At 34.7% G+C, this 23,382-nt stretch overlaps 2 protein-coding genes across 4 annotated transcripts; one reads left to right on the top strand and one right to left on the bottom strand.

The window, feature by feature from the left end:
* Positions 1–251: 251 nt before the first annotated feature.
* On the bottom strand, positions 252–3,304 carry LOC122026498. The gene is made up of 4 exons (XM_042585237.1): positions 2,987–3,304; positions 2,495–2,866; positions 895–1,215; positions 252–764 (listed from the first exon to the last, which is right to left on the bottom strand). Exons 1-4 carry the CDS (start codon positions 3,302–3,304, stop codon positions 381–383), a joined length of 1,395 nt encoding a protein of 464 aa, XP_042441171.1. The 3' UTR covers positions 252–380.
* Positions 3,305–7,686: 4,382 nt separating this feature from the next.
* LOC122026266 lies at positions 7,687–23,288 on the top strand. Of its 3 annotated transcripts, none has more exons than XM_042584933.1 (16): positions 7,687–8,258; positions 9,377–9,491; positions 9,596–9,633; positions 11,298–11,400; positions 13,462–15,101; positions 15,213–15,344; positions 15,473–15,545; positions 15,820–15,859; positions 16,308–16,380; positions 17,410–17,475; positions 19,707–19,784; positions 21,185–21,357; positions 21,916–21,962; positions 22,064–22,298; positions 22,383–22,783; positions 22,909–23,288. In XM_042584933.1, the coding sequence occupies exons 1-15, from the start codon at positions 8,014–8,016 to the stop codon at positions 22,697–22,699; spliced, it is 3,375 nt and encodes a 1,124-aa protein (XP_042440867.1). In that variant the 5' UTR covers positions 7,687–8,013; the 3' UTR covers positions 22,700–22,783; positions 22,909–23,288. The 3 variants fall into 3 exon arrangements, with proteins under 3 accessions (XP_042440867.1, XP_042440866.1, XP_042440868.1); XM_042584932.1 differs by having other exon boundaries at positions 15,210–15,344; XM_042584934.1 differs by lacking the exon at positions 7,687–8,258 and having other exon boundaries at positions 9,390–9,491; positions 11,298–11,395; positions 15,210–15,344.
* The last annotated feature ends 94 nt before the right edge of the window (positions 23,289–23,382 follow it).

Raw genomic sequence — 23,382 nt, 5'->3', positions numbered from 1 at the left:
AGAGAAAGCAAACTGACAGTTGTGAGCAAAGTCCTCACCATCGATGGGAAAAAACAAACTTACACGACTGCTGATAGTATAACCCAAATCCTCCTAACAAACTTTCAAACTATCGTCCCTCTGGTAATCCTCTGAGTTGGAAGGGAGATGAATTTCCGCTAATACCTAGTGATTTGTCAAGAACATTCACGTAGAAAGGGAAAAAAATCCTAGATTTCTAAACTTTTAGCACAGTAGAACAGTTATGCGCCGAAATATTAAATTGTTTTTCAATACAGAAAATTCAAACAGACAATATTAATCAAAGCAAATTAAAAGGGCATGGATTGCCTTATTCATTGTCACCGAGATCACATTCTGTTTATATTCCTAAGTGTTATTTAATTCCTTGCGGCGGCAGCGTCCTTCTTCCACTTTGCCTGAAGAATCTTCAAGAACTCGAGCACCTTCCCGCTATCCGGCATCGACTCCTTCACCGCCTCGTGCTCGCGGAACCTCACCGCCCACCCGTGCAGTGCCGGCGTCGTCGCCTCATCCAGCAGCTCCACGCTCACCAACTCCTCCACCGCCTCGATCCAATTCGTAAAGCTCCCGAACATGATGTCCAGATACGCGACGCGATCGCCGCCGAAGAAGGCTTTCCCTTGGCTCAGCTTCACGAAGGCCTCCTCCAGAAGCAGAAGCCCTGCGCGGACCTGCTCCACCGCCTCCGCCTTGGCTTCCTCTGTTTCAGCCTTTCCTACGGCGAACAATGACGGGAACCACTGCAGGCGCAGAATCATCAATTTAGCAGACAGAATATAAGAGAAATTCATGGCAAAATCAACTATACGGGTCTTCTCTGTTTCTGTCTTTCCTCTGTTTCTAGCTGGTTGATGCATTTTGCTAGCTAACCTTGTCATCGACATAGAAGCTCCAGAAGCGGTGGAGAGCGCGGTGGTAGGCGTCAGCCGGAAGGATGGCGCCGCAGCCGGACTCTGGCCAGACCTCGTCGATGTACTCCACGATGATAGCCGACTCGCAGATGGGGCGGTCGTTGTGGATGAGGACGGGGATCTTCTTGTAGATGGGATTCGACTTGAGGAGCAGCTCGCTCTTCTCGCCGAACTTCTCTTGCAGAAACTCGTACTCCACCTTCTTCAGGCTCAGAGCAATTATCGCTCGTCGCACGTAGGGACATAGCGGTGTGCCGATGAGCTTCACGTCCGCCATTAACTGTTACTGGATATTCTCCCAATGCGTTCGAAGGAGGAATCAATGTGTCTTGATGAAAGGGAGCTCGTGGCCGGTGTCAAGTTATATAGTTGGCGATGGTATGAACGGGTCGCAGTTGAAGGCGGTGACGGAAGCGATGTCGTCGGTGGATCAGATATGAGGCAAGCAAAGACGTGTTCTCTAAAACCGAACCAGCGTTGAACGCTTTAAACGAAGTAGGAAAAAATCTCCCATCATAATTTAAATTTTACATATAATTCTCACTCATAAAAAAATTTTATTTCCACTTCCTGCATATAAAATTTTATTTGCTTAATTTTTTCATGCAAATATTGTGACATAATTACCCCCTCAGATTTTTTTAGGTATAAAAGGACCATAAATGAATATAATTCCTCTTAAATTCAGCACTTTACATTAGAATCGAGTATATTTTCTATTAAATTGAGCATATTTTTTTCCATTTTAATATAATTCCTCCTAAATTCAGCACCATGTAAAAAGAAAATCTAGTATATTTTATATCCAATTAAGTATCATTTAAAAAAAATCTAATATATTTTGTATCCAATTGAGTATCATTTAAAGAAAATCTAGTATATTCGAGTATGTCCTTCATATTTTTTTAGGTATAAATAGTCTAAAAATGAATATAATTCCTATTAAATTCAGCATTTTAAACTAGAATCAGTATATTTTCTATTAAATTTAGTAGGACTTTTTCCCTATTTAATATAATTCCTCCTAAATTCAGCACCATTTGAAAAAAAAAATTAGTATATTTTTCATCCAATAGTATCATTTAAAGAAAATCCAGTATATTTTCCATTCAATTGAGTATCATTTAAAAAAAATCTAGTATATTTTCCATCCAATTGAGGTGGAAAAAGAATCATACTCAATTTGATAGAAAATATACTAGATTCTAATTTAATGTACTAAATTTAAGAGGATTTATACTCATTTTTAGACTTTTTATACTTAAAATATCAGGAGTAATTAGGTAAGTAAATTAGACTAGGGAGTGAAAATAAAGAATTTTGTCAATGAAAAGTGCATATAAAATTATGTTTGTCAATAGGGATTGCATGTAAATTTTTCCATATTTAAACTTTTTCAAAAAATAGAACTTAAAGAGCCCAACTATTAAATTGTTCGAATACAGAAAATTCAAACAGACAAAATTTTCATATCAAGTTAAAAGGGCACGCCTTCGCCTTATTCATTCTCCCCGATCTCAAATGTTCTGTTCTATCCCGAGTGTTAATTAATTCTTTGCGTCAGCAGCTTCCTTCGCCCACATTGCATGAAGAAACTTAAAGAACTCGAGCACCGTCCCTCTGTCCGGCATCACCTCCTTCACGGCCTCGTGCTCGCGGAACCTCTCCGCCCACCCGTGCAGTGCCGGCGTCGTCGCCTCATCCAGCAGCTCCACGCTCAGAAACTCCTCCACCTCCTTGATCCAATTCACAAAACACCCGAACATGACGTCGAGATACGCGAGGCGATCGCCGCCAAAAAAGGCTTTCCCTTCGCTCAGCTCCACGAAGGCCTCCTCCAGAAGCAGATGCCCTGCGCGGACCCGCTCCACCGCCTCCGCCTTGCCTTCCGCTGTCGCAGCCCGTCCTATGGCGACCAACGACGGGAACAACTGTATAGCGCAGAATCATCAATTTAGCAGACAAAATATAAGAGAAATTCACGGCAAAATCAACTATGTATACGGGTCTTCTCTGTTTCTGGATTTTGCACATAACGATAGACGACAAACCTTGTCATCGACGTAGAAGGTCCAGAAGCGGTGGAGAGCGCGGTGGTAGGCGTCAGCCGGGAGGATGGCGCCGCAGCCGGACTCTGGCCAGACCTCGTCGATGTACTCCACGATGACGGCCGACTCGCAGATGGGGCGGTCGTGGTGGATGAAGACGGGGATCTTCTTGTAAACGGGATTCGACTTGAGGAGCAACTCGCTCTTCTCGCCGAACTTCTCTTGCAGAAACTCGTACTCCACCTTCTTCAGGCTCAGAGCAATCATCACTCGCAGCACGTAGGGACTTAGCGGTGAACCGATGAGCTTCACGTCCGCCATTACTAACTATTACTGGATATTCTCCGAATGCCTTCGAAGGAAGAATGGTCGTGGATCGATGAAAGGGAGATCGTGGTGGGCGTCTGAGTTATATAGTCGGCTATGGTGCGATGACGAAGAAATAACGTCATCGGATGAGATATCAGGCAAGCGACAACGTGTTCTCGAAAATTTGACTGGCATTGAACCGATTAAAATAGTTTCCAATGTTAGGTCATCTCCATGGTAGATTTTAAAAGAGATTTATAAAATGGAAAAAATATAAAAAAGGCATGAGATTTGTAATGTGAGCTAGTTATATTTCAAAACTATTTTTTAATTCAAAATTAATAATATGGATGGGGTTAGTAAGTAATTATGCAAAAATAAAAAATATAAGATTGATAAACTTTTATATTGATGTGCCATTAAAAAAAAAAAAGTCTATTGAAGATGTCTTAGAATTGATGGAGTCTAGTTCCGGCCCGGAAATGAATGGGCTCGGTTTAAATGGTTTAATGGTTTAATATTACTATGGAGTGTAATATAGAATAATGCAGATAATTAAATAAATATTATAAAAATATTGAAGAAAATAAATTGATAAATTTTCGATTAGATCATTGACAATAAAAGAAGGAATTTGAAAATCTTTAAAAAATAGGAAATATTTAAGATTGATATATTTATAATAAATGGAAATAAATTAAAAATCTTTAAAACTAGGAAATATCTAAGACAGGTGTATTTGTAATAAAAAAACTTTAAAAATATAAAATATTTAAGACTGATATATTTGTAATAAATGGAAATAAATTAGAAAATATTTAAGATTGTTGTAATAAATTAGAGATTTGATTATACAAATACCGCATTGCAATATGAAAAAAAAAATCAATTTAACTTAGTAAAAAAATATACATAAAACATTTTATATTGAAATATTTTCGCAACTCGTTTGATTTAAATAGTATCAAAACACTAACGTCACAAGAAACTCAGAAACTAGAACCCTAAACCCTTACCTTGCTTATCATGGTGAATATGAATCACTAAAGCCAAGCCAACTCGATTACATTCGTAGGGCATCAATTAATTCGTCATTAGCCATGGAGGAGGGGAAGCAATACAAGAGTTGAAGTGCTAGTAACTAAAAATAAATAAAAAAATTATCCTCAGGTCATGGTGTCGCAGTAAGACATCCATATTATCATCCAAATATTTACGATTTGAACCTCAACTATGATATATTTGTAAGAATTTTTCCTCCAAATGAAAGGTGTAATCAAAAGATGTTGCGCTTCTAAGCTGGCCACAGCACACACTTCTCGATTTATTCTAGTGGCTGGTGGAAAACTCGATTTACTCTGATGACGGATGGTAATCATAAAAATTTAAAGAAGATTTAAAGCATTTTTAAAAAATAATTTAAAGAATTACAATATAAAAAATAAAATATTTATTTCTGATTCTCCAAAAAAACAAGTCACTCTTTATTTATTTTTCCAAAAAAGTCACGATGTTTATTGTTAAAATTATAGGGGTCATTATTATCAAAGTTTCATCAAACTCGAATATACCATTATATACATTTTTTTAATCTTTTAAAATTGTTGATTAATTACTCTAATTCAAATGATAAATTGTTCTAATTTTTCAAATTGTTGATTATGTATTTATTTGTAGCTGACTATATATGTTAGTATTCTATTACATTGTGGGGGCGAAATACTTCTTTACTTTTCAATAATATATCTGTAACCTCCCCATAATTCACGCTTCCCATGGTAGGTAGTCATCATTATTTATTTATCAAAATAATTTCTATCTTTATTTATTCTTATCAATTTAATATTTGATATAAAAAATTAAATTAATTTTTTTACAAAGATGATTTTATTATCCTTACGTATTCATATATCACACACAATTAAAGACGGATCCATTTATATAGTTTTAATGGGATAGTTGTTCCATCTTAATTTTTTTTATAAGTACCCTTATAGATATAAAATTATAAAAATATTACAATTTTATCCTATAAAAAAATAAAAATAAAGTATACTTAAAAATTAAAAATATTTTCTATAGTTTAATTCTTATTCCTCTCTGCTCACGCAAAGTGTCTGCATAATCACTAATATTTAATAAATTTTTAGATGAACACAATACCATCAAGTTGATTTTATAATCATTTCTTCAAATCAAGAAAATAATTTCTTTGTGATTGAACAATGCTATATTGACACTTCTCAGTTTCTAATATATTTAAGGATTTTGATAAATTAAAGAATAAATTTTCTGTAATAAATAATTTAACTAAGACCACCAGATGGATAGATTATCCATTGCAAGTATGCGGATAAAATTTGCATGGAGGCTAATCGATATATAAAATAAAATTATATATCATATATTCTAACATAGGATTTCACATTGACAAAAATTTTATTCACCCAATAATTTATAATTATTCTTATTTATAAATATATATATATATATAATTTTTAAAAAAAAATTATTTTGACACGACCTATTTAATATAATACAATATTAACTTCTATTTATAATTCATATTGATTTTTATTTAATATATATATATATATATCTATTCTAAATTTGTTTTAAATTCCATCAATTTTAATATCATGTTTATTAAAAGAATGATTGTTAATTTCGTAATAAATCCATATTTATATAAATCTAAAATGGGCATTAGTTTTCTCTCAAAAATCCATCTTTAATTTATGGAACAAATTTTTTTATCAAGAATTTTATTATAAAATTGTAAAACTAAAATTTTATTGAAAATTAAATGAATAAATTAATTTTTATTTATTAGATAATATTTTTAAAATCTAAACGTATTTAATGAAGAGATTTTACGATTTTCATTAATTTTTTTTAATGATTGATTTTTATTGATTTTTTTATAGAATTGTATAAACTTGTGAAAAAAATTTATGGAGTTCTATATTTTTTTTTAGATTTTTATAGATATTTATAAATTTTTTCATGGAAATTTATAGATTTTAAAATTTAATAATATTACTTATTATCTAATACTCTCATCAAATGTGACTATCATGAAGAAAACTATTATTCTCATATGTTTTTTAATTTGAAAACTATAAAAAATAAATAACAAAAGACTAAATTAAAGTATAATTTCTCCATGATTACTTTTATCATTTTTTTTATTTCACACATTTTAATACTTTTTTGGCGGCAATGGGTCATTTACAAGAAGATAATAGACCATTTTTACAAGAGTTCTGTACCAATCAAATAACGACTTATAGTTATCTACTACATGACGTGAAGAAAAACTGATTATCCCATGTTGCACACTAAAAATTCATCCAATTGATAGAAAAAGAAAAATATGAGAAAGGATCAATTTCTGCTATCATATATACATACAAAATACGTCCACAAATAAAATATGCACGTATAAATTAGCGACCATGCAATAATCAAGGTAGTTGATGCTCATACGAGAGTGAATGCTACCAGCAGAAGATTCAAAAAAATATAAAATGCAATGATTTCTTCCAAACAAACCAAAACAACAAAGTCAAAAGGTGTAATCCTAATAGATATTCACCTGCTTGTGAGAGAGATCGAAGAAGAGCCAAGGAAACAGAAAGAGAGCGCTTGATTAGCAGATGAAACTCAGATTCAACGACAGAGGAGGTCAATCTAGGAGCAAGGAAAAGGCAAAACCGTGGAGAAAGGGAAAAGAGAGGCGATGGCGGGCGAAAAGTGAGAGACGTGTTAGGTCAAAGTCCATAGAACTCTCAAAAATGAATAGATGATTTTTTTAATTTTTTTTTTAAAGTTTACGAAGGGTTTAAAAAGATAGATCTGCTATCTTAGTGGTTCCCTAATGCCGCCCCCCACAAATATGGAGGAAGGTAAATGTAAATACACATACATAGACATATAACGAACTTCTCCTTTTAATTTAAAAAGCTGAGAAAAGTATGTTTTCTAACATTGTCGGTCTAAGGTATTTATAAAATCTTCTCTGCTTGTAGTGTTGCCAATTAAAAAAAATGTGAGATTAAGATAACTCTAGATTTTTAATTAATTCCTAAAAAAAATTCTCAATAATATGTTGCAGCTAAATCTTGAACTCTAGATCATTGATTGATTAATAATTTTTTTTAATAATATATCGAAATTGAGTCTTGAATTTTAGATACCTAATTGATATTGATGCGTTTATGAAAATTACTAATAAACTTTAAAATTTTATTTAGTGAGAAAAAAATATAATAAACATATAAAAAAATAAAATTACTACAGAAGTATAAATGATTTTATTTTAAAAATATAACAATATTTTAAAAATATATTAGTTATATATCTATATTTTTTCTGGTGATATAACTCTCTCGCTTCTCCCCTACCCGTCTCTTTGTCAAGGCAAGGATCAGGAAGGTAATACAAAACCTAACTTTTTGTTTGCACAACCGCGCGTCTCTCACGGTTGCCGCCGCGGTCGCCTTGCGCCGCCGCGGCCACCTCGCACGTCCGCCGCTGCGGCCACCTCGCACGTCCGCCGCTGCGGCAGCCTCGAGCATCCGCCACCGTCGCTCTGTTCCGCCTCGCTCCGTCCTCAGCTGTTGCCGTGCACCAAGGGAGGACTGAGTAGGCGTGACCAACGGGAACAGTTGCAGGAAGAAGAACCGTCAAGGGAAATAGAAGGGAGGAGAGAGGCGTAGATGGGCCAAGGTACGGAACCGAGGGATAGAAGCGCGGAGCATGTTGAGAAATCAGAGAGGAGGGAGTCTGTCGAGTGTATGGAGCAGATTTTGGATCCTCAGGTTGATGTCGCCGAATTCGATTACTCGGTTGAGAATTTCTTCGCAGCAATGGACAAAATTGGCGATCTATGTGGAACGTCTGCAAAGGAGAACTTTGACTCCAGAGAGATCGAGCGCTTCTCTCCCATGGTTACCTTCCTCAAGTGAGTGCCTTTTCATTCCCGCACTGGGTTTCAGGGCTTAGCTTCTCGACTGTTATAAGTCTTTGGAGAGATGGATTAAAGAAATGAGATGCATTGTGGTTATCGAATTTGATTTTGATACTCATAACTGATACTCCTTCAAAGTATTTTTTTTTTTTCACCATTTCTTGTTACTTTGTCAGGTAACTAATTATTGGGATCACAAATGTCTTTAGTACTTACTAAAATTCACCTTAAATGATTCTCTTATATATATATATATATATATATTCAAATATGGTGCTACTGGAGCAATGGTGCAATGGTTAGGCCCTTCAACAGATAACCATGGGATCTTAGGTTTGAGTCTCAACTGTGCAATGAGGATTTTCCCTTCAGTGAGAAGCGGGCCTAAGAACACTGCCCATCTAGATGGGCCTCTACGTCGAGTGCTTCCTGATTTACCCGGCTCCAACTAAAAAAAATATATGATGCCTTTGGAATGCTTAATAATCTCTACCGTAAGCTTATGTGGTGAAAATTTTGTATTCTTTGATAGAAAAACACAAACTAATAAAGAAAATCATAAACAATATAACATGATTTAACATAGCCTATGCCTACAAACAGAATCTAAGTCAAAAGCAAAATATAAAAAATAATTTAGAGAAATGGACGTCCACCCCTTATACAAGAGGTCTCTCAACCCTACCTACACTTGTCTCTCAACAATGATGGTGAAAAATAGAAAGCTTCACCTCTAAAGTTCCCTTGATATAGAAGCCTCTGCTCGAGTAGAATTTAGAAAACTATCCCTTCAACAAATATTTTAGTGTCCTACAGCGTTCAAACGCACTCCCACGGTGTCTCATAGCTCCAAAATGCTCCACTGATGAGAAATTCGGAGCTCTAACATCACTATGCAAAACCATATTAAAAGCCATCCCAAATATCCTAAATAGTATTTATTTGACATAGGTTCATAGCTGGGTCTGTTAGGTCAGTATGTGGCCAAATCCATCACTAGTAACATCTCTAATATTTGAATAGGCATTAGCCTTCGTTGTTATTTTTGACTTCAATTTCAATTGAACATGCTAATCTTTGGCAATGACACCATTAGTGTTTATTTATCACAGAGAGTGGAAGTATTTCTACTACGATCCAAAAATCATCAATTTTACAAGTGAACAAGTTAAAGATTTACCTAAAGATATAAGATTGCCTCAATTTTCAGCTGCTTCCGTTCCAAAGGTTGGTATAATCAGTCCTGTTCCATTTCTTTAATTCACTATCTTGTAGCAATTTAGTTCACTGAACTCAGGCATCTCTCTTACTCATGGATTAATTTTGTGCAGATGACAAGATTACCTGAGGAGACTAAGCAGTCTGACAGGTAGTCTCAGTGTTTGTCTTTAATTATTTGCCGATTTTGTTGCATTTTCTGTATGTTAATGGTGACATCTTTTTCTATGTATTTGTTAATTAATTGATCAGTAATATCTGTCACGTTTGATCTAAAGCGATATATGGGTCACTTACTAAAATGATATATTCAGAATTTTTAATTTGTCTGTATATATGAGTCACTTATAGAAGGTTAGAATCATTGTGTATTCTCTTCGCTTGGACATACAATTGCTTAATGAATTTTAGTCACAAGCAAGGAACTTATTGTATATACCATAACAGTTAGTGATTTGATTGGTATGAGATTTGTGCTAATTCATGCTGACAGACTGTATGAACCAGCATCAGGATGCCATGTTACAGACTCTGAGCTCTTTTCCTATTTTTGCTAGCAAAAATAAATTTATTAATAGTTAATATGGGTTACTATTGACAAAAGCAAGATAAAACACAAGAAAATCAGCTACTGTACCTTACTTTGATTGTAGCCCCATAGCTTCTATTAATAAGTGTGTTTTTTTTGGAGGGTGATAACTTGCAAAGTTGTGTGTACACTCCTGTGCTAAGTTCAATGAAAATTTAGTTTTATATGGACTACAGCATACAGGTTTTCCTCCGGTGCAATGTCATATGGTTCATATCTGAACTTTTTCCTATTCTCTTCACATATAGTGATTAGTGGCTCTGGTTTCCTAGCAGTTTGCCTTCTTATGGGAGTTATCTTATTGATCTTTATAGGTTTTAATATTGTTCTATTTTTAAATGTATTTTTTAACCATTACTTTTGGTTACACACTGTTTCTTGATATTAGATTGGAGGACATTTATTAAGTTTCCCTAATAGATCTCTTGGTCAACAGCCTTGGCGCAACGGTAAAGTTGTTGCCTGTGACCTAGAGGTCATAGGTTCGAGTCTCGGAAATAATTTATAGCTTGGTAAGATTGCGTACAATAGACCCTTCCTCGGACCCTGCATTGGCAGGAGTTTCGTGCACGGGGTTGCCTTTTATTTGCTAGAATTTTAGTACCAAACATTGATCTATAAACCCTTGAATTTATTCAATTCTCAATATGACTTTGAGCTATTAGTTTTTGTCATCTCCATATCTAGCTTTTCTTTCCATCAATGAAAGACAATTATTTTGCAGCAATGAATTCATTTTGCATGTTGGTGGACTTGTTTGGGCTCTTGACTAGTGTCCTCGTGTTCATATCTGAACTTTTCCCATTTTCTTTGCATATAGTTGTTCTGGTTTCCTAGCAGTTTGCCTTCTTATGGGAGTTTTCTTATTGATCTCTGTAGGTTTTAATATTCTTCTATTTTTAAGCCTAATTTTTAACCATTACTTTTGGTGGGATCTATTAAGTTTCCCTGGTAGATCTCTTGGCTGGAAGTCTTGGCGCAACGGTAAAGTTGTTGCTGTGTCGAGTCTCAATAACAACCTCTTGCAAAGCTAGACTCTTTCCCGGACCTACATTGGCGGAAGCTTCGTGCACTGAGTTGCCCTTTATTTGCTGGAATTTTATTACCATACATTGATCTATAAACCCTTGAATTTAATCAATTCTCAATATGACTTTTAGCTATTAGTTTTTGTCATCTCCATATCCCACTTTTCTTTCCATTAATGAAAGACAATTATTTTGCAGCAATGACTTCATTTTGCATGCTGGTGGACTTGTTTGGGCTCTTGACTGGTGTCCCCGTAATCAGGAACAACAAGGACAGGAGGACTGCAAAATTAAATGTGAGGTATCCTTTTTATGCTTGTTCTTTTTATGACTTTATATATTTAGTTCAGTTGTTAATGACTTCATTCTGCACTCATGTTAATTGGATTAATGGTTCTTCATTATTTTGCTATCATTTTAATGAAAAAAATGATTTTGGATTAGTATTATAGTGAATTACATTGCCATCCATCATCTCAGTTATTCCTTCCCTTCAATGTGTTGCCTTTTCTTGGCAGCTGAGAAAACGCTGATTATATCCGAGTTATTGTTCCCTGTTCAGTTTCTTGTATTTCATTTTAACTAATCTCATATGAGCTATACCACATATGCACTTATGAACTCTTGAGATCCTTCCCTTTGCAAGCTCAATTCTTGTTAATCACCAATTGCTTTCATGGATTTCTCTTGTTTGCACAACTATTATGGCATTAAATTTCCCATGATACTTTACAATAGTAACAACAAATTTATGGTGAAGCTACATCTCACATATTTTAGTTTTACTAAAATATCTGTAAGAGGCTTCTCTACTTAATGAATAGTAAATTTAAGATACTAAAACTTTTAGTTATAAAAAATCACGTCCATCAATCTTAACTATCATTCCTTTATTATGGTGTAGCTACATCTCACATATTTTAGTTTTACTTAACACCTAATTTAATGTCTCTTGCACAATTTAAACTTCAAATTTAATCTATTCACACTCATGAACTAGCATAATATCACAGGCAACTAACATACACTTTGAGATTTTTCTTGGAATATGATTAGTGTTCATCTAGTAATGTAAAAGGATAGAGAGCTAGAACTTTGTTATATGAAAATCATTTGTCACTCTCCTAAAAATAGTAACACTAGTAACTACACTATGATACATATTGTTTAGCATATTAATATGATCACTAGATATTTTTTTTTTCCTAAAATCATATGCAAATTCTGTTTCTTTCTCTGTATTTTTTCATTAGTTGTTTATCAAATAAATAGCATCTTTTATAAATGATTTTGTGGACCTTTTATTTAACAAATTGAAATAATTTTTCTAAAGTGATGAATGATGATCACATAAATACACTTTATATATTCCTGCATAACACATGTACTATGCGGTGATTCCACTACATACAAACTACTTGCACAAGTTTCAAAATATTGACGCTAGTAAAAGTCATAGAGCGAGTTTGAAGTCTGAATTTCAGTGTGTCAAGATGGCCTTTTTTATGTGTAGAATTCCTATCAATATTATTACTTAGATTCAAACATTAAACAACAAACAACCAAGGAAATTAATAAAAATCATAGGATTTGTTTTACTTTCTTTTACACAACTCCCATTATTGTATGTTTCAAGGATTGAAACAATATTTTTAAGGTTTATTATGAAAATTATTATATATTTTGAAATTCACTCTAGCAGCTTTGAACATTCAAGACTCTCCAGATTGATTTACCTAAGCCAACTCAATAAGAAGGCCATAATGGTAATTGGACTATGATAAAAAAATACAAGTGCATCACCAAGTAAAAACAAACTGTGACGGGCTAAATCGGAAAGCATTTTGGTATATTTTGCATCTTTTTTATGACTTGAAGAAATGCACACTAGTAGTCTGATTCTTGAGTAGCACAAATGACTCAAGTTTACAAAGCTAGGTTGACTAATGGGGGCCTTCTTCTAAAATAAAATTGAACAACTATGGGCAAGGTTAGCTCCAGTAGCTTCCTAGGGTGCTATTGTTGATGGCAACTTTGGGGGTCAAATTAAAGTTTAGCAAGTTTGTTGAATATTGACTAACTCTGATAAATGGGATCTTCCAGTTGACCAGTATATCAGGGGGTATGTAATGTGATACTAATTGATCATTGTTTTTTCCTGTTTCTCTAGTATTCTACGGATTTCCTGTCAAATGGCTTGAAGCTGTCAGGTCATGAGTAGATTAGGAGCAGGAATGCTAATGTAAAAAAGAGAATATATTTGATACTACTAATTAATGATTATGTGGTTCAAGATGCATATAAATTTTATTCTATATTTATGCATGACAGATTACAGATCTTTTTTTTCTTTGTCAAGCAGTATCTTGCTGTTGCTGCTCACCCTTCTACTTCTGCCTATCACAAGATAGGTGCTCCTTTGCTTGGTAGAGGTGTGATTCAAATTTGGTGTCTCTTCAATTGTGATGAAGATATTGAGATCCCCTTAATGAGAACCCAAGGTCGGGGAAGACCAAGAAAGGAACCTGTCAAGCCAAAGTCAGGCACAGGCAAACCTCGAGGAAGACCTCGAAAGAAACCTGTTGAAGAAAAGCCAACCGCTCCGAGACCCCGGGGGAGACCTAGGAAAAGACCGGTTTCTTCAAGTGATGAAGAATATACTTTCACAGGATCCAAGAAGTTGCTAGGTACACTTGATCAGAATGGTTTGAAGGACTTATCTCTACTAAATCCTTTAGTGAGTCCAGAAAGAAGTTTAGCAGAAACTTCAATTAGTGAGACTGTAACATCTACTAGAAAGTCCAGAAGGGTACCTAAGAAAAACACTCTGGTCACAGTTGATCTAGATAGCGAGGAAGAACCATCTAGTATCTCGAATGGGAATGGGGGCACATCTGATTTGGTTGGGTATTCATGTGTTGATTCTAGATGCACTTCTTCAACAATGAACTTGTCTTTTTCATCTTCTATAAAGTGCACAGAACAACTTATGCAACCAAGGAGGAGAGGAAGGCCCAGAAAGAAACCAATGCTAAGTGCATCTGTTTCTGCAGCATCATGTCTTGCATTAAGTACTGGTGACACTGTACAGTGTTCTTCAAAGGAACCTAGCGCTGTAGATGGGAAGGAATTATCTGCATCCTGCAACAATGTTATTATGACACAGGATAATGCACTGTCGTTGACTGGGCCACAAGTCAATTCATTATCTTTGCATGATTCTGTTCCTGAAAAATATAACGTGACAGATACTCAAGCAAAGCATCGGGGAAGACCTAGGAAGAAACTTGCTTTTAGTGTGCCAGAGCCTAGGGGAACATCTGGGGATAAACATGCCCATAATGACAATTTTGCTTCACCGTCTGTAGCTCCATCTGAAACTGAAGTCACTGTACTGCCGTACCTAAGTAGATTTGAAAGCTCCATGACAGTAGAGAATGCCTTATCTTCCTCTACTGAACCACATAACAAATCAGCAGATGCACAATGTAAAGGGGAAACTATCCAAGCAAAGAGTAGAGGAAGGACAAGGAAGAGACCAGTTTTGAAGTTGGATACATTTGATCTGGTAAAGTGTACTGAACTGACAAAAGATATAGATGAGACATGTAGAACTATTAATAAAGATCAAGAAGAGTTGAATTCTGTATCATTTGGTATCAAACAAAGCGGAGAAGATAACAAAAAGAATGAAGAAAGGTGTGGGTTTGAGAATCCGGTCTCGTCTGATTTTTGTAGAGACCAGAAGCTACCAGATGATTGTTCGCCGAACCAAGAAAATCATTCTGAAAATTCAATCCCCCTAGAAAAGACTATATCTAAAGAGGAAACAGTTTGCTCTTCTATTGCACAAGGCCTTACTTTGCCGAGGGTAGTGTTTTGTTTGGCACACAATGGAAAAGTTGCATGGGATGTGAAATGGAGGCCAACAAATGGGAATACCACTAGCAAAGAATGTATGGGATATCTAGCAGTATTGCTGGGAAATGGTTCTCTGGAAGTGTATGCCAATAATTTGACTTGATCATTTTTTTCATCATTTATCTTAAGTCAATATCTTATTGTCCTTCTCTCTCTTCTGATGTTCCTTTTTCATTTCTTCTTTTGAAGCAGGTGGGAAATTCCTCTGCCTGGGATGGTCAAAACTTTATTTACTTCTAAAAATGAGAAAGGTACAGATCCTCGTTTTTTAAAATTAACACCTTGGTTCAGATGCTCAACGGTGAAACGTGGAGATAAGCAAAGGTAGACTGTTATGACATCCCAACTAACCAAATATTTGTTGCTAATTTAAAAATATCAGTTTGATGCTTTATTAACTTTTGGGCTCTCTCTTCATGTCTAAGCATTGCATTTTATCTTTTCTTTTTCAGCATTCCTTTGTCCATGGAGTGGTCACCAGCTTTCCCTCACGATCTAATTTTAGCTGGATGCCATGATGGGACGGTAATAGGAATAACATTTTACTGCATGCATTTTTCCATTACATTTCATTTATAAATTGAACATTGAAATGGTAATCTATATTTGTGTTCAAACTTCAGTCTTCTTTGGTAGATTATCTTGAACCTTTAAGCTTAATTTACTTGGTAGTTAGTTCTGGTTTTATAGTGACACTACGTAAGTTGCATTTGAATCTTGAATTTTAAAACTTCTATAATGGTTATCTTCTTTTGCTTAACTGTTTCAATGGGAACTGAAGTAGCTATTATACTTTCAGGTCCTCGTATGGAAATTTTCCACACAATGTTCCACTCAAGGTATTAAACATGGTTATGTGATTTTAAGTTTTGTTCCATGTTACATGCTACAACAAGTTGGGTTATGTCTGCTAAAATATATCTGAAAAACTTACAAGGAGTATATAAATCATATTGGATTTGTGTCTTTTTTCTGGACAATTTTTTTTTTCTCCGAACAAATGACTAGCTATTGAGTTTAAAAATGACTTGTTAAATTCTGTTCTCTGCTCTGGAATTTTTTAAGATTCTCTCTGATTGCAGCATGATTGATAGTCCCTCAATCCAGCTTACATTATCTTGGAAATATCATAATGAGAATGAACATGAGGATTGTATTGTTCCTCTGTCCAAATACAAGAAATCTTAGTGCCTTTGATAAAATATTTTCCAAAAACTCTAAATTTTACCATTTTAATCTTTTAGCAGCAACAATATTTAGTTCCCAAACTCAAATATTTTTTGACAGATGCCAGGCCCTTGCTTTGTTTCGTGGCAGATTCTGCCCCTATAAGAGCTCTCGCTTGGGCTCCAGAGACAAGGTACTCAGTAGTTTAATTAGTTCTTTTAGATTCTATATTTCCCCAGCAGAACTCTGATCTCTTTAAACTTATGGAATTGTTTGTTATTTTAATTATCTTTGACAGGAAACACTACTCATGGTTAAAAAATTGATATTTGAAAGTTTCAAATGTTTTTTCATGCTGGCAACTTGGTCTTCTATTGTTTAAAGTTAGTGCAATAGATGGATATCTTTTATCACTACAGTACAACCTTAGAGAACTATGCCATATTGCTAGAGACTTAATGAGCGGAGATTTAACCTGGGCTGGAACAACATATGTATCATTCACTTTTGGAATTCAACATCTACCATGCTCATTTTTCATGCCTATTTAAGGTGGGATCATCTGATTCATTATTCACTACTTTTGTATCATTCATTATTCATCGGAATGCTAGTCACACTTCCCTTCTAGTGAGCTAGCTATCTACTGATGCTCTGCTCTGTTGAGCTCTCTAATCCAGCCCACTTTTGACTAACATTAAATAAAAGAAGAAAAGCTCCAGTGTAGCATAACTAAGCAAGTTTCCTCAGTAGAACCCTACCATTTCTTTCCCTCTTCTGATCAGGCTCCAAATTGGAAAGAATAGACATGTACAAGTGTGCACTTACCTCATAGTGTAGGTAGGTCAAACAGGAAGTCAAATGAGGAAGGTTGTGGGAGTAGGAGAATCCACCTACTAATGGACAATTGATCCTTGAGATTGATTATCCTTCTAACAATGTTGGAAACCCTCCTTTTAAGGTTATCATCATACCTTTGATTGCATTGTAATTGGAATGTCTATTGCTAATATATCTACTTAAGCTTTACACTGCAGAAGGATATCAAACCTAGTACAAGTTTTGACTCACGTAATGCATCTAATCACCTTTGACTACACATCCTTATACTGCAGAAGTAACTTTTAGTGCCAGAACAATGATTGATCAGTATCGTACTTATTGTTTCATCTTCTTTTTTTGCTAAGCGATATAGCCATTAATGCAGTTGCTTATTGTACAGTCATGCAAAGAGTGAGAATGTGTTTGTGACTGCTGGAAATGAAGGATTGAAGTTTTGGGATTTACGGTATGTTTGCTCATCATCTTTTAGTATTACATCTCTAGGTCTCTGGCCATTCTTTAGTTAAACTTCTTATTAAGATGATGGGATCACATGTAACTGATGATGATCATCTTATCTTTCATAAGCGTGTAGGAATGTTTATTGCACCTAAGAAAATTTCTCTTTTATGCCTTGGATGATGTTTTTAATCTATATGATAGTTTACTTTCAAGAGTATTTGTTGTAAACACACTTATGTACATTTCAAACTATTTTCTTTTATTGTGAATAATCATTGTATGGTAATTTAGTATTATAGTTGGTCTTAACTACTGGTTCTTAGTTGGTCAGACTTGTTTGAAGGGATTCTCATGTTACATAATGAAAATCGGTAAATGTTATAACGGTGCAATCTCACAAATGGTAGATGCATGCAAATATCTAAGTCTAATTTCATATTACTTAATTGATTAGTCTACTCTTTTCTTATATTTTTTATGATCTATGAAATGATATAAGCATCTAGATTTAGACCCAATCATAGTTCGGAACTACCGGTTCGATGGTTCTTGAACGTTAATCCTTAACCTTAATCCTCCAAGACGGTTACAGTTCGTGAACCGCCAGTTCATGGTTTGGTTCACGATTCACGATGGTCAAGACGGTTCAAGATTATTATTATTTTTTTAAAAAAATATTTTTAAATTATAAATTTATAAAAAATTCAATGGTTGGAAGCGACCTATTGACGGTTACAATTCTGGATCGAGTTTATATATATATATATTGTTAAATAAATTTTATCTCTTTTTCATAAAAAAATATTATTTAAGTTAAATAATTTTTATAAAAAATGTTATTTTTTTATAAATTCAATATTAAATAAATAAAATAATATCATTGAGTAATTAAGAAAGTTAAATAAGATTCATAAATTTAATAAGTTAAAGATAGAATAATCCTGCATAAATAAGTTGTGAATTAGCTTTAATACAAAGAATACTCCTACATCAAAACTTCAATGCAAATAGGTTAAAAAGTTAGTTTAAATAGATAGGTAGAATAGTCCCATATCAAAGAATTCAAGGCAAATGTGTAAAAAAAATAGTTTAAATAGAAAGGTAGAATAGCTTAATTGAACCACGCCATTAATACAACTTAAATATTATAAATATATTTTTAAAAATTAAAAAAACTTGCCAAACCGGCGGCCGCCGGTTCTGCAGTTTTTAATCGGCCCAGTGTTATGGTTCTGGCTAGCAACTAGGTCAACACATACCTGATGGGTACTCAACAACCGGGTCAACGGGTACCTGACAACCGGCTCAACGGGTATTGGGCCCGTTGTCTAGTTTGGATCCGGCATAATCCTTTGGATCCGGCCTGGGATTATGCGGTTCTTATTGGGCTGGAACCGTAACCGGCTCAGTCCCCTGCCTGGCTGGTTATGGTTCTGGCTTGGCAACTAGGTCAACATGTACCCTACGGGTACTTGGCAACCGAGTCAATGGGTATCCGGCCTGTTGTCCAGTTCGGACCTGGCCTGGGATCAGGCCTATCTGGCTTGACTGGTTTTTGAAGCAATATTCAATGACTTGGTACAAATTGAACATTTTGGCCTTCAATATTATTCTGGTATCAACAAGATTAATGCTTTATTGCACAATCTATAAACTATTGTGATTTCAAGTTATGCTTATAATTGAGAAAGATAACTGGTTAAGTTTGGGCAGTTATGAGGGCTTTCATCATATGAAAGTCATCAAATAGATGATCAGAGTTGACACTTATGTCCCACTAATGACAGGTAGTGCCATAAGGCTCATTAATGTACTTACAAAAATTCAAGTAAATTTTCTCATTTTATATAGTTGCATTGTTTCTAGGAATGACTGCTTTCCCAACTTATATGGTATAAAAAGAAGCTTCCCTTTTAATAAGCTTCAACTTCAATTTTTTGAATTAAAATGATTTCTCTGCCAATAGCATATGACGTGTGCAATGTTACATGTTAGTTGTGCCCCAAGTTTTTTTTTTTGCTCATAACTTTGAGTTATATATTTTTGTTGATTTACTTAAACATAGTTTGTCATGGTAAAAACATTTGTAACTGAGTATTGGTAATGCATATGAAAAAAGGTGCAATAAAAAAATAATTTTAGGGTGAAAATTACATTAATGTACCATGTATTTCTCTTTCTTACATCATATTAAGTTCTCTAACTCAAGTTCTGTTGAATGGTTGTCTCCTGTAGCGACCCATACCGTCCATTATGGGAACTTAATCCTATACAAAGAGCAGTACTCAGTCTTGATTGGGTAAAAGACCCGAGGTGATTTTTTATTTTTATGCAATGTAGTAATATAATTTTTAGATTTTCTGATGTTTTTCTCTTTATTGTAGCTGCCATGAATACTACTTATGATATCACATTTTTTTTTTCCATATTGTTTCAATCCATAGTGTAGCCAACATATATGGTTGATTCAGGAAATGTTACGTAGCATTTCTGTGCTTTGGGTAAAGCATAACTAGATCAGATAAGTGTTTAGGGACTACAGATTACCCAGATAAATGTTTGGGGACTACAGATTACCCTCTTGTGCATAGCACATGCATCATTTTTTAAAAGAAAATGAAGGAACAAACTGTAAAACTCATTTTGATTCTATGGAAGAAGCACAGGAAAATACTCCATCTTTACAGGCACATCTCCACATACTCGACCAGTATAGAAACAATTACATTAACACCAGTACAGAAACAATTTCATCACTGCCACCCTTGAGTCGCTACAACTACAGCACAATTCAAAACCTTATGCACAACCCAAGATTGCATAGTCTAAAGTTTCGCTACAGTCTAAAAATGGAAATTTGTATCAACAGAACATATGCCATGATACAACAATCAAGGAAAGATACAAGATCTGTAGGGTGCCCAGTGTTTGGAAGCTGAAAAGAGCAACATACAATGGACACACAATATTAATAAGGTGTAAATAGTACGCCAAATTTAAGATGAGCATTGGTTGTTATCTTCACTCCTACCAACCCAAGAAACATCAAAAAATGATTCTTTCCCTCACCCTCGCGTTATAGCACCACAGTTGTAATTGCTTATTATTCAGATGCAATATAGTATCAATACTAAAACTTGAGTCCTCAAAAATAACTCCACACATGGTCCTCCATAAAGAATAAAGTTACTTGGATGATGATGTTTTACAATAGACTAACTGATCTTGAAAGAATTAAGGAGAAGAAAATAACAAGCTTTTCATCCCAGTTATTTGAGGATGACTACTTGAATCTTATCTCACTCTTGAACTCTATGTTAGGTTACATCCCTAGTAATATTCAGATCTTTTAAATGATTCTTTGTTATGTTAAATACAGAATCTTAGTCCATCTCTAGCCCCTCACATCTTCAAGTCTAGTCTACTTTTTTTGGGAGATAATATAGTGATTCATACAACCAACAAAATACATTGAAGTCATATATAAGGTATTAAATTATTAACTGATTATTTTTACATTAGGTGCTATATGCAACAAATTTTCTATATATACCTTACTAGCAACATTGTGTTCTTTAAAATGAAATTAATTTGATTATTATTAATCATATATAAATATGCAGTATAATATTATTGATTCACATGTAACACAATGCCCAAGTGATTTAGTGGATAAATGTATTCTGAGTTCTGAGGCCATGCTTCTTTTGCAGATGTATAGTCATGGGGCTTGATGATGGAACTATGAGGATCCTCAGCTTGTGCAATGCAGCAAATGATGTTCCTGTTACTGGGCAACCCTTTGCTGGTTCAAAGTATCAGGGACTTCATAGCTTCTCATTCTCACTATTCGCAATTTGGAGTGTTCATGTCTCAGAATCTACTGGTATCAACAATAATTATGTTTTATAGATATGGATCCCAGTTACTAGCAACATTTGAGGCATAGATTTTTTTTTTTTGCATTTTATTTTTTTTTACATGGATATGAACTGAAAGTAACTCTTGGTAATGCCTTTTGGATTGGCCTCCAGCAAGATAACTATAACAACCTTCCTTTGTCTTTTGGTTCTAATGGGAACTTCTAGTTCCATCCATGTCAAACTGACTATTTACTTGCCTATGATTGTTGATGCTGTAATGATTATTTGTGAGATTATGGGGAAAGCTATGCTCTTGATATGATGATAATGTATAGACATGTTTTATATCCACCTATTTACTTTAGTTATCTGGTTTATAGAGACAATAATTAAAAAAATATACTCACTATTGGTTACTTTCATTCATTGTATGACCTAAATTAGCTACTATAAAGCATTGTGATTGGCATGTTTAGGCTCATTAACTGTTGAAGTCTCCTCTTCTCTGGATCTTCCATGTTTTTTTGTTCGAAGCATTTTCAAATTGTTTTAACTGTAACTTGCTTATCATTAATGTATAGGTTTTGTTGCTTACTGCTGTGCAGATGGTCGTACAATTCGCTTCCAGGTGACGTGCATTAACTGTGGAGCCTCACAGTTTATGCCTACATCTTGATTAAATGTGCAAAATAGTTTTTTAACATTTTTTGCTTTATTCTTCATCATTAGCTTACTACTAGGTTTGTGGACAAAGATCCTAGTCGAGGGCGTACACCACATTTTCTCTGTGGTTCACTCCTAGAAGAGAATGGTTCTCTTAAGATCTACACTCCGTCATCTGCGCCACTTCAACAGGTTCCAGTTCCACAAAAGAAATCTTCTAACGGCTTGGGGACTGCAAACAGCGGCGCCCAGTTAGTCTTTGATAATGAACAGACAGAACTAGCACTTTCTCAAATTTCAGGTACAAAGCAAAGAAAAAAATATATCTTCTGGTCGACTAGCTTTTTTGGTATTTATTCTCATTTTCAAGCATCATGTTCGTCAGGTGATGGTGCTGTTCTATCCATATGTAGCGCTGCTCAGGCTCCACAGATAAAGGCCACACAGAAATCCAGAGACAATAAAAAGAAAAACGAACCAGGCCAAATGACAAATCAGTTGACCATAGCTAATAAAGGGCGAGGGCTATCAGTTAAAAGCAAGACCAAAACTAAAGGATCCGAAGAAGAGTTTCAAGTATTCCCTCCAAAAATTTTGGCCATTCATAGAGTGAGGTGGAACAAGAACAAGGGGAGCCAAAGATGGTTGTGTTATGGAGGAACTGCTGGAATCCTCAGATGCCAACAGATTCCTTTGGTATAGCTTATTTTCACAAACAAGTCAACTTCAGAAGTTTATTTCTGGTGAGAAACCCTTGTTGCAAGACATCCGCCTCCCATTTCAAAGGTCTGTTTATTGTATTAGCCAACTCATTCTCAACTAGATGGTTGTCAGTTAATCCTTTTTAAAGCTTTATGTTCAATACATAATTAGATACAATCTAAAGTACTCACATAACTAGATGGTTGCAGCCTCTTGATTTGAACCTATGTGCGACTGTCATGGAATCTCCGATAATGAGGACTGAAGGGATAGCCTTCAAATTCACAGTTTCCTGGAAGATCAATTCAGCACGGTTCAAGGAACACCTTGGCACTGCTTTGTGTCAAAATAAGTGGTGCTGTCTAATCCTCCTAAGGAGGAGATTCTTGGTGTTACCTTTTGTCAAAGTTCCTGGACCCTCCTTTATCGTGGTTTTTCTACAGCTCACTGATGTTTATATCGTAGTCATAATTGTATTGGAATCTTAGTAAATTAATGAAAGTAGAGAGAAAAGCTAGCTATACTTCCTAGTCGTTGCTATCACTATCATCGTTAAATAAAGCTTTCAAGCTCTCAATTGAAAGAAATATGCGAGTTTGTCACTAGATATTTGATAAAATTGGATTATCCAATTCAAAATGAAAACAATTAGTTTGTGAATAAATGATTGTCTAATAATGAGC

The sequence above is a fragment of the Zingiber officinale genome, chromosome 10A, assembly GCF_018446385.1.
Source record: "Zingiber officinale cultivar Zhangliang chromosome 10A, Zo_v1.1, whole genome shotgun sequence".
Taxonomy (NCBI): domain Eukaryota; kingdom Viridiplantae; phylum Streptophyta; class Magnoliopsida; order Zingiberales; family Zingiberaceae; genus Zingiber; species Zingiber officinale.
This window is presented reverse-complemented; position numbering and strand designations above follow the sequence as displayed.

Coding starts and splice junctions, on each gene's coding strand:
- LOC122026498 (XM_042585237.1), bottom strand. CDS start 3,304: ATGGCGGACGTGAAGCTCATCGGTTCACCGCTAAGTCCCTACGTGCTG. Junction 2,867..2,986: donor CCTTCTACGTCGATGACAAG/GTTTGTCGTCTA, acceptor TGCGCTATACAG/TTGTTCCCGTCGTTGGTCGC. Junction 765..894: donor GCTTCTATGTCGATGACAAG/GTTAGCTAGCAA, acceptor CTGCGCCTGCAG/TGGTTCCCGTCATTGTTCGC.
- LOC122026266 (XM_042584932.1), top strand. CDS start 8,014: ATGGGCCAAGGTACGGAACCGAGGGATAGAAGCGCGGAGCATGTTGAG. Junction 19,785..21,184: donor GATTGGGTAAAAGACCCGAG/GTGATTTTTTAT, acceptor CTTCTTTTGCAG/ATGTATAGTCATGGGGCTTG. Junction 21,963..22,063: donor GTCGTACAATTCGCTTCCAG/GTGACGTGCATT, acceptor CTTCATCATTAG/CTTACTACTAGGTTTGTGGA.